Source organism: Vidua chalybeata, chromosome Z (genome assembly GCF_026979565.1).
Source record: "Vidua chalybeata isolate OUT-0048 chromosome Z, bVidCha1 merged haplotype, whole genome shotgun sequence".
Classification (NCBI taxonomy): domain Eukaryota; kingdom Metazoa; phylum Chordata; class Aves; order Passeriformes; family Viduidae; genus Vidua; species Vidua chalybeata.
In genome coordinates this window covers 40,351,618-40,363,315 of record NC_071570.1, presented here as the reverse complement: position 1 = coordinate 40,363,315, position 11,698 = coordinate 40,351,618, and the positions used below count along the sequence as shown (strand labels likewise).

Below are 11,698 nucleotides of genomic sequence, written 5' to 3'. Positions count from 1 at the left end.
TGGAGAAAATATGTAATGTTTATTATATGAATTTAATATTTTGTATTCAACTGACTTCAGCCTGCTCAATATGTTGGGACCTTCTCACAAGCCTGACATACTGAAAATGGTCTCTTTTTTTCTGTAAATTGTTATTTGAATGATTTGGCCCATTTCATTATTTGAATACTTTACCCCATTTCAGTTTTGTCCCTTAAAAAAACAGAACAAAGATGATAATTTATCTTAGCCACAGAGAGGTTATGATGGAGGTAGTTCTAATTTCCAAAGCACGCAGAAGAGGCAAATCCTAAATGTTGAAGTCAAGCAGATGAGGCAAAAGGCAGCTTGGCTGAACAGGATCCTTCTCTTGGAATTAAGGTGAAAAAGGAAGGTTTATGGACAGAAGAAGCATCACAGAGAAGAACACAGAAGATGCTTGCTGCTGTAGGGAGAAAATTAGTGCAGCCAAAGCTTAGTTTGAAATGAAGTTGACCAGAAAACTGTAGGAGAAAAGGTTTCTTCAAATATATGGATAGCAAAAAGCTGTGATGAAATGACATCAGCCCATTACAGGATGAGGGTGGTCATCTTACCAAGAGGGACACTTTAGCTACTTCAGATGGCATAAAAGTAGCAGGATGGCTTCTGTTACAGTGTTGGAAACAGAAAAGTTTTAATAAAAGGCAAAATAACAAAGCTCTTTACAGAGAAAAACTGAGCTAGGGCAAGAGGTTATTGGTCTTGCTAAAACACTTCACAAAAGCGATTACTTCTTTTGTTCTCTTATTTTTCTAGTGAATTGCCTAGGCGTGACTTCTTGGCTTCTGTCCAACTGGCTATCCTTAAGTTTGAAGTGAAGTCCTCAGGGTCTTATGAGTTGTCTTTTAACCAAACTGAAGAGAGAAACTTCTGGGCTTTTTTCCTTTTTAAGGAGAAAAAGGGTTCACTCCATCAACAAGGGGCACATTCCTGTAGGACAGAGACAAGGCAGGTGTGTTTACTGCAGTCTGTGCTTCCATCTTACCCATTGATGATTGACCAAGAGGGTCTTAGTGGCCTGCGAAAATGATCAACTCTCCTTTGACTCTGAACACATGTGGGATCTGCTACTCCATCTGGATCCCTACAAATCTGTTGAGGGATTCATCAGAGAATGCCCAGAAAGCTGGCTGGTGTCACTGCAAAGTCTCTCTGGATGATTTTTGAGCAGTCTTGGGAATCCAGAGAGGTCCTGATTTTCAAGAAGGGTGAGAAAGAGGAGCCTGGAAACTACAGCCCTGTCAGCCTCACTGCCTTGTAAAATCAGAGAAAAGATTCTTCTGGGAGGTGTTGAAAAACACCTGGAGGACAATGCAGTCATTGATCACAGCCAGTGAGACTTCATAAGTAGAAAGTTGTGCTTATCAAACCTGATTTCCTTCTACGATAGGGTAACCCACTGAATTGGTCTAGGAAATCCATTTAGTGTCATCTTTTTGTACTTCAACAAAGCTTTTGATACTGTCTCTTAGAGGATCCTTCTGGACAAAATGCCCAATTCACAGCTGGATAAACACATCCTGTGATGGCTGAGCAGCTGGCTCGTAGATGGAGCACAAAGGGTTACAGTGACTGGGGTGACATCAGGCTGCTGACCTTTCACTAGTGGGATTCCACGGCGTACTTGTGAATTATTTCTAACTCAGCATATTCTATGATTCTATAAATAAAAGTAAATTATCCCAGTTCTCAGAAAGTGTTTGTTAGGTTTGGCCTGGGAAAACAATTAATCTCTTCAGACATAAAGGTAAGTTTTGCAAAATTTGACATAGGTAAAGTACAGTGGAGCAAACTTTTCTATATAATAAAATGAAAAGATTATGTTGGCAAAATATGTATTGTAATGTGACTGACAGTCACTGCTCTGAAATAAGCCATTATGCTCAAGCCATTATGGCTGAGCACACAAAGGTTGTGTGCTCCCACTGCCTCTTGTTACCCTCACAAGGAGCTGTGAAGATGAGACTTTCATTAAAGGTTTCTGGGTTTTCACTGCCAAGAAGGGAGAGACAAACATTCGAAGAATTCCTGTGCAGAGAGGCTCTTCAGGGCTGGGAAGGGCAGAAGGGCAGTTTGGAGGTTGGCTACAGCCCTGCCATGTCCTGTGGAAGGGATCTCAGTGCTAGCAGTGGGAGTAATGTCTCCTCTGCTTCCTCCTAAATCTGGGCAAGAAGGACATTTTGAGTGATAGGATTGAACTATAACCACTTCATCTGACAGGAGCTGAGCATGAGCACCATGAAGATCTCATGTCAGCACCCTTGGGAACTGTGAATAAAAGGAGGGACAGAAAAGGCAAAATGAAGCAGAGAGGCACTGTTGGTAAAGTAACAACTTTTATTAGCATCAAAATTTGTCTACATCAAATCCTAAATGTGTCTGTAACTCTCATCATCTAACCTGGGCCCTTTTCCAGCTCTCTCTATTCTTCTGCCTGCTCCTTTGGTCTTGCTGTTCCACCGATCTTGCTGTTCCATAGTCTGGAATCCTTGGACCACGAGCATAGCCTTGCGCAGTATCTCAGTTCTGATCTCCTGGGCTGTGTCCTGCAGGTCTGTGGTATCGGCTGTTCGTTCCCTCTTCTGCCTCTCTCCTGTGCCGCAGTCTGAGGGCATGGCTCAGCCATCCCTCATGAGCTGGGGTGTTGAGGACAGTAGAGGCAAGAAGGCTGTAGGCACATCCTGCAGGTCTTGCAATTGCTTCATCTGAGCTTTGTTTCTGGTCCTGCTGCTCCTTCACTTCTTGGAAAGGTCTCTGGACCAAATGATGGGCCTTCTTTACAATCTCAGCTCTGACGTACTTGGCCATGTCCAGCAGAGGTGGGTTACTGACTGGGGGGCTGTATGGGGCATGTAGTGGGCTCTCTGGCCCATCTGCTCTGGCTGTTGCTGTTGTCACCTTGTCCCCGCTTCCTTCCTGCTCCCACTTTTCTTCTGGCTGCTGGACAGGTTCCTGGATCATAAGCCAGGCCCTCTTAACAACGTCTGTCCTGATGTAGTCAGCCATGTCCAGCAGAAGTGGGGTGTCAACTGTGGGGCTATGTGGGGCATGTGGTGGGCTCTCTGGCCCCTCTGCTCTGGCTGTTGCTGCTGTTGCCTCATCCATGCTTCTTTCCTGCTCCCACTCTTCTTCTAGCTCCTGTACAGGTTCCTGGATCATAAGCCAGGCCCTCTTAATGATCTCAGTTCTGATGTAATCAGCTGAGTTCAGCAGTAGTGGAGCATCGGTTGTGGGGCTCTGCGGGCCAACTTCCAGATTCTCTGGCCCTTCTGCTGTAGCTTTGTCTCCTGTCACCTTGTCCTTGCTTTGTTCCTGGCCCCACATTTCTCTTGATGGCTCATCAAGTCCTTGGACTATAAGCACAGCCTTATCCAGGCCCTCAGCCTCCATGGACTGGGCTGTGTCCACCTGAGCTGGGCCATCGGCTGTGGGGCCATGTGGAGCAGGTGCCTGGTTCTCTGCCCCTGCTGCTCTTGCAGCCTCCACAGGGGCAGAAGAAGCTGGTGGCTCTGCCTCCCCATGTTTGAGAGGCGTATGATGCTCCTCTTCTTTGGGAGCTACAAGCAGGGCAGAATCAGCCAGCTGGGCATTTGCTGGGGCAGGAGATGCTCTCAGCAGTTTGTCAGCTGCCTCTCCTGCAGTCTCTCTGCCCACACTGCTGGGGAAGCTGGGACCCTCCCTTAGTTCAGTGTTGTCCTCCAGGCCCAAGGAGCTGACCCGGTGGTGGACAGGAGGTGACCCAACAGCATCTATTCCTTGAGACAGTTCTGTGCCTATTGTATCTTGCCATTCCTCCTTGTCTGACACCTCAGTGTCAATGGCATCTTCCCATTCTTCTTCCTCTGAGAGCTCTGTGTCTATGGCATCTGCCCATTCCTCTTCCTCAGACAGCTCTGCATCAGTGGCATTTTCATGCTTCTGTTCCCTGATCAAGGCCACTGGCTTGATGATTGGAGCTTGGGCTCCTAGCTGCTCCTGCATTACCTGCATATTCAAGATACCCTCCATGAACTTTCCTGTCACGTGTGGTGAGGGGCAGCCAGCCACTGTCCCCTGTCCCGTCCCATCTCAGGCCACCCCATTCTGTCTTTGGCACTCACCTGCATAGATGTGTCGTTGAGTCCCCCAGAGCACCTCAGAGAGAAACCCTGTCCCTGGCTTTCCGGCTGTTGTACCTCCCTGTCCTCCAGGCCATCCTGCTGCTGTGGCTGGGTGGCTTTCCAGAGGTGGGCCGGTCTGCATGTGCTTCTGGCTGGGCAGCTTCCGTCCAGGTCCTCGGGAGGGCTCCTCTTAAAGGACACGATGATCTCCCTCACAAAAGGCCCCTGCTTCTTGTGCCCCCACAGCCATGTAGCGCTTTGGTAGCACTCAATGCACACTGATAGCCCTAGTGGCTCCTGCTGTGCTGCTTGTTGCTGGTGGCCTGTCCTTGCACCTGCATCGCTCAGGGAAGCTGATACAACGAAGCCACATGCCTGTGCTGGCCATGCTCCCAGCTGCTCCTCCTTCTCCATGGTTGTCTTTAGCATCCTCTGCTGCAGACCTGTCAGTATTGCCCTGGGCAGCTGCTGCTTCCTGAGGGAGGTGCTCTTCTAGAGCACTGCATCACAAACAGCCGCTGTCACACCAGACTGCTGTCACAAAGGGCACCACCTTCGAGGGCAGGGCACATCCCTGTGATGCTGGCTGGGTCCTGCCATCGTCTGGGCCATGGCACAAGGGAAGGCAAAAGGGGGAAGCCAGGTGATTGTTTTCCCTGCCTGAGAGCCCTAGTTGGGTTGTGTCCCCTAGAGAGCCAGGGAAGGTCAAGCTCCAGACCTTTGCCATTGGGCACTGTTGGCAGGTCTGGTCAGAGCAGGCCATCTGAGATGGAAAAATTAGTTCAGAGACCATAGCTTTTAGTATTTAAAATCTGGTATGATGATTAGAGAAAGAGATTAAGTTGGGAAATGAGCCTTTGAGGAGTCCTAGTATGGCTTGGTTGGACTGGATATTGCATTGGGCTGAACGAGGCACTGTGCGATGCTGACCAGAGAAGTGCAGTATCCCGAAAAGCAGTTTTTTTGTAGGCCTCCATGGCTCTGGCTGGCTACAAGTTTCCCATTCCTTTTGAAATGGTTCAATTTACCAATATTTACATGCTTTCAAAGAGATTTTGTCTCCTGATGTCATAAACATTGCCAGTCTTACATTTCCCATAGCCATGAAGTTCAGTGCCATCACTGAGCAGGAAAAATAGGTGGAAGTTTCTCCTTGTTAGTAAATCTCTGTCTAGAGGGAGTGCAGGTGATTACATGAGATCACACGAAGTAACAATCTCGATGGCAACTAGAATACCAAGTGTAGTGACTGCCTCATACAGGATGGCTTGATTGGATGCTCCTAAAATGCCACAGGCATCTGGTGAGATTTGCAAGCCAACAGTGTCTGCCATGGAAAAAATACAGAGATGTGCACAACAGTATGGGTTCCTGAGGAATGTGTTTTGCCCAGCTCCTACTTTTTCCTTGTCTTGGCTTGAGGGCCACAAAGACTCTCAGATGCTGCCTTTTCATCCTGAGGAATGCTGGTTACATACCACAGTCATCTGATGCAGCCTTTTGGAGTTATGCCTTGCATGCCAAAATGTTGGAAGGCTTCATTTCACTTCAGGTTCATAGAACCAAAATGTGTCATCAGGCCATCCTTGCCAGTTCTGTTATCACTTGCATTTTTCATGGAGGCTCCTCCTGACATTTGGATAGTCCAGGAGACAAAAGTGGCAGCTGTGGTACCATTCCTCTTACATTCCCTTCAGTCATTGCATATTGGCAGTAAGCCTTACAACTTTAAATCAGGAAGGTTCAGAAAACACTCAGCTGCATCATAAAAATCCAAGGATCTATGAAGTTATGTTTTTAAAGCCTTTCTTTACCTTGTGGCACTCCCAAATCTCTCTCACGACTGCGAGAATGATCAACTCTCCTTTGACTCTGAACACATGTGGGATCTGCTGCTCCATCTGGATCCCTACAAATCTGTTGAGGGATTCATCAGAGAATGCCCAGAAAGCTGGCTGGTGTCACTGCAAAGCTTCTCTGGATGATTTTTGAGCAGTCTTGGGAATCCAGAGAGGTCCTGATTTTCAAGAAGGGTGAGAAAGAGGAGCCTGGAAATTACAGGTCTGTCAAACACACTTCCAGTGCTTGATAAAATCAGAGAAAAGATTCTTCTGGGAGGTATTGAAAGACACCTGGAGGACAATGTAATCATTGATCAAAGCCAGCATGGCTTCATCTGGGGAAAGTCCTGCTTGTCAAACCTAACTACCTTTCATGACAAGGTAGCCCACATAGCTGATCAAGGGAAGCCAGGGCATGTTATTTTTATCTTTTTGCACTTCAGCAAAGCTTTTGATACTGTCTCTCACAAGATCTTTCTGGACAAAATTCCCAGTTCACAGCTGGATAAACACATCCTGTGATGGCTGAGCACCCGACTCATAGGTGGGGCACAAAGGGTTAGAGTGAATGATGACTTGTCACCAGTGGGTTCCACAGGGCTCCATCCTTGGCCCTGTGTTCCTCAACATAAATCACTTGTACTTAGGACTGGAAAGAATGCTAAGTAAATTCACAAATTATACAAAACTGGGAGGAGCTGGTGACTCCCTTAAAGGAGAGAGATCCTGGAAAGATACCTTGACAAATTAGAGAGATGGGAAATTATCAGCTGTATGAAATTCAACCAAGATAGGTGCTGGCTTCTGCACCTGGGATGGGGCAACCCCTGTTGTCTGTATAGACTGGGGAAGGAGAGGCTGGAAAGCAGTGCCATGGAAAGGGACCTGGGGCTCCTGGTCAATGGTGAGTTGAACACGAGTCAGCAGTGCCCTGGCAGCCAGGAGGGCCAACCCTGTCCTGGGGGCATCAGGCACAGCATCAACAGCCGGGCAAGGGAGGGGATTGTCCTGCTCTGCTCTGCACTGGGGCGATCTCATCTCGAATGCTGGGGCCAGTTTTGGGTGGCACAATGTAAGAAAGACATGAAACTATTAGAGAGTGTCCAAAGGAGGGCAACGAGGATCGTGAAGGGTCTGGAGGGGAAGCTGTGTGAGGAGTGGCTGAAGTTGTTTGGTCTATTCAGCCTGGAGAAGAGAAGACAGGGGAGACTTCATTGCAGTTACAACTCCCTCATGAGGGGAAGAGGAGGGGCAGAGACTGAGGAGTAAAAGAGGAATGTGGGGTTGTTTTGCCTGGAGAAAAGGAGGCTCAGGGGAGACCTTAACACTCTCTACAACTCCCTGACAGGAGGGTGTAGCCAGGCGGGTGTCACTCTCTTCTCCCAGGCAACCAGCGACATGAAGACAGAGCCTTAAGCTGTGCCAGAGGAGGTTCAGATTGGACATTAGGAAGAATTTATTCACTGAAAGGGTGATTAGGCATTGGAATGGACTGCCCAGGGAGGAGTTGCTGTCCCTGGAGATACTTAGAGAAAGACTGGATGTGGCACTCTGTGACATGGTCTGGTTGACACAATGGTGTTCTGTCACAGGCTGGACTTGATGATCTCAGAGATCTTTTCCAATCTGACTGGTTCTGTGATTCTGTAATTTTTCTTTGCAGTGACCAGTGACAGAATCCAAGGGAAGTAGCTGAAGTTGTGTTAGAATGCATTTTAGGAAAAGGTGGGTGGTTGGGCTCTGGAACAGGTTCCCCAGGAAAGTGGTCACAGCACCAGCCTGACAGAGTTCCAGAAATGTTTGGACAATGCCCTCAGGGACATGATGGGACTCTTGGGGTAGTCCTTGATGATGGCAGGGCCAGGAGTTACATTTGAGGGTCCTTGTGAGTTCCTTCCAACGCAGCAAATTCAGTGATTCTGTGACTTCTCTCTTCTTAGATGGATTTTACTCAATGGTGTAAAAAAATGCTGTTCTAAATGCATCCCAGTAAAAAATCTGCCATTAAAAGTTGTGAGTGCACCGATGAATGAAAGCTAGAATGTTTTCAAAATTTTGATCAGATTTTCTAGAATTTTGTAAAGGCTGAAATTCCACATATTCTAATGTTTGCCTCTTGTAATAGCAGCCAGCAGAAGTTCGATGCAGCATTTTTGTCCGGTAGAGTGTTTTGTCCAGTTAATGTAATTATGGAATGAAAATATTTGTTTAGCAAAAGGACTGAAGTCATGAGGTTTTGAGGAAAATGAAAAAAACAAATAAAAATACAATTTTTTCTATCAGCATTATTAGAATGTCTTGATTAGAAATAGTTAATTTTGTTTTGAAACAATCAATCTGAAATGTTTGCATGATTCGTTGTGAAAACCTGATCTTGTGTTAAAATTTGAAATTAAATTTTAAAATGTTCTCTGTTCATTTTACTAGTCAGCCTCCAGATGGTAGTCCAAGCGAAATGTCTGTAGATTTCCTATGTACTTACCTCTGATTTTACCTTCCTTTTTATTGGCTTATGGAACTATTCCATTGCAACTAAATCAGAAACTAAACAGCTAAGAGGGAGGTGAGTGCTGTGCTAGCCCCAGGCAGTATCAATTGCCCACAGATGCTTGACTGACTTAGACCTCCTAAAGCCATAGCCAGCTTTGCCTGTGCTGAAGTGTAGGGAGAACAGGCTCTGCCCTCCTGCTCTGCATTTACATTTTAGGTATTTGAAGGCAACTGCCATGTTTTGGCTGGTCATCCTTTCCTCTGGACAAGCAACCTTTTTCCCTTCTTTGTGTGCTCAGTTACCTTTATCTGTTGAAATTCCTTAGTGCCACCCCTCCTCCTGGCCAGCAGCTATTTAATAATAGTAATATTTCATATCCTGCTGGCTAAATCATTCATGGAAATGCCAAATCGGTCCCCATTTAGGCCAAATTTACCAGGATTCCTGTTTGATTTTTCCTTGTATTGAAAAACTAAAACGTACCTTGTCTGATTTCTATCTGTCTAGCATCCATTTAATTGTTGATGCATCTAGAAAATGTTTCTATGATTAACTTCTGGGAAAGTCTAGTAAGGTTTTGTGTAAATCAATATAAATGACATTTCCAGTTTCTCTTCACCCAATGCCTTGTTTGGTTACAAAGAAAACTGACATTTCGCTTGGACTACCATCTGGAGGCTGACTAGTAAAATGAACAGAGAACATTTTAAAATTTAATTTCAAATTTTAACACAAGATCAGGTTTTCACAATGAATGGTTTCATGTCATTTGTTTTCAACAAATCCATGTATTTAATGTATTGCCTCCTTATTTTGGTGAGAGTTATCTGTTTGACCTTATAGTTTTTAGTAACTGGAATGAAGCTGACCAGGTTAATTTTTTTTTCTTCTCCTTTTTCCATTTTTGTCTCTGCTAAAATACTGCATTTCTGCTTTTTGCAGCTTTTGGCAATACCTTTCTGTCCATCAGGCATTTTCTTCATGCCAGAACTGTTAGCAGCTCTGCAGCTGAACCACATTACTACTTCATGTGAATTTCACCAGACCACTACATTTGAAAATCACGTATTTAATCCTTACTCTAACCAAAAACTAACTCTAACCCCCCTAAGGCACTAATAATAAGTCGGGTCAGTTGGCCACAGAGGACAGTGACACAGCTCTGCTTTGACTTCTGCCTGAAGGGATGATGCCCACTGACTTCTATGGCACTTCATCCTTTCCCATCAGAAGGTCTACTGTCATAATGTCTTTCATAAAGGCCTCTAACTTTAATGAAAAGAGCATTGTATTCTCTGGTTGTCCTGTACATTACAAGCTTAAGCAGATTGGGGATGGTTTTATTCCCAAATCCAAAGAAAATCCAAAGAAAACTCCAGAAACACTGTATTTTCCCTTTAAGTAATGCCTGTAAAGTACTTCAAAGTGTTTTAGTGATTGCTGTTGTATGTATGTAAAGACACCGGAAGTCAGAATCGGGTTGCATATTCTGCAAAGATCTAAGACCACCTAATGCTTGAGGTGTATCTTTGGTGAAAATCTTGGGGCTGAAATGGAGATGTTTTGAGTGATGTGAAGTATATCCTCAAGCTCTTGCTCTAAGGCAGAGCATTGCAAGGCTTCTCAGAGTTGTGAGCTGGTGATAGATTTTTTTGCATATATATTATTTTTCTAGGCCATTTCTGCAAGGTCTCTGCAACATTTGCTGGCTGTAATGAGTGAAGGGGCCATGCTGAGAGAAAGGAAGATAAGCAAACTTAGCAAGTGCAGGGAGAGGAAGCTGTACTTCCTCCAAACCATTCTCAGCACTGCTTCTAAGCTGTTTACTTCCTATTTTGATACCTAGAGCAACAAGAGACAAGGTTTCCAAGCAGACTTCAGCTGGCTTTAGGCACTGTTTAGCCTCGCTTCCTTTCAGGATGCAATTGTGATAAGGTCTGAGGCTTTGTTCTGGGAAGTTTTTTCATCTGTAATGTTGAGAACATACAACCCTGAATTTTCTGCTGGCTTATAAAAATTTCTTGAGGCACCTTAGTATTTTCAAGAGGCATTTGTGTACTGAACACCAAGGTCTCAGTAAGTTCAGTACAAGTTCTTTCTAACCTAAATGATTCTATGAGTCTGTGTTTCTATTTTATCTCACAGTCTCTCTATTTTCTGCTAAGAGCACCAGCTTACTGCTGCTGGCACTCAAGCACACATTTTTCTGGGGTCCATCTCTTTCTGATGTTCCAGCTGACCTGAAGACTCCTGATCTCTTCAGTAGGAAAAGTGCTTTTAGCTCTTCTTGTGACTCTGTCCCTCTGTGCAAGTGAACCTTATATGTGACCTTAAGAGTGGCTTCCTAAGTTAGAAAATCTGTGAAGACAAATGATGAAGGAAAGCTTTGGTGAAGGCAAGCAAACATCATTGGCAGTTCTTTTGAATAGGCTGTCTATCCAGCTACCTCTGGAACAAGACCCTAAATAGAAAAAGCAGTCCCCATCAAGTAGTAAAAAAACAGGCAGGGATGAATACAAAGAAATACAAAGTAAAGAAATACACAGGATATACCCCTCACACCATCCTGCTGTGGTGCTTTAGCCAATATGGGAAATTACCGTATTTAAGGGTAAGGTGATAACTTTTATTTTAGTCAGCTGTATAACCCCCCTCCCATTTTGTATTCTTATAGCATATTTTATTACCAATGGATTGTTCCTTTCCCCCGTGTTGTTGGTTTTGCCCTAGTTGTCCATCTCCTCAAGGACCTGCCCTTTTGTTTCCTGTTCTTCCTCCCATTGAATGTCAATCCCTTCCCACGCCTGCCCCTTTTTCTAGAAACTTCTCTATCAATTTTGTACCCTTAAAAGCCCCATTGATTTGTTTAAGTTGTTCTCCTCCCCTGTAATCCCCTATTGGTTTAAACATTGTATTCCCTGCCTTGTGTTCTACCCCCAGTTTCTCCCAATTGGTTAAAGACTGTATCCTCCCCTGGGACCTCCCCTGTTTATAAGTTGATGTATGCCTTTCTTTGGTATCTTTCTGTCCCTGACCCTCTGGAGAATAAACACCTTTGTAAAACATACGGAAGACCTCTGCCTGTTCCTTGTTCCTGCCCTTGGCACAGTCCTATCCCCAGCGCAGTCCACCTGTGCCATAGAGCAGCTGTGCCTTACAGCTGCACCCTGGATTCAGCAGCTATCTGGGGGTGGCCAACTCTCGCCAATGGTGTCGGGAGCTAGTTGGGCCGAAGAAATCCGGCA

General features: G+C 45.3%; 1 protein-coding gene across 1 annotated transcript; it reads right to left on the bottom strand.

The window, feature by feature from the left end:
• Nucleotides 1-2,335: 2,335 nt before the first annotated feature.
• LOC128782455 (uncharacterized) lies at nt 2,336-11,489 on the bottom strand. The gene is made up of 2 exons (XM_053932816.1): nt 4,122-11,489; nt 2,336-4,005 (listed from the first exon to the last, which is right to left on the bottom strand). Exons 1-2 carry the CDS (start codon nt 4,548-4,550, stop codon nt 2,542-2,544), a joined length of 1,893 nt encoding a protein of 630 aa, XP_053788791.1. The 5' UTR covers nt 4,551-11,489; the 3' UTR covers nt 2,336-2,541.
• Nucleotides 11,490-11,698: the final 209 nt, after the last annotated feature.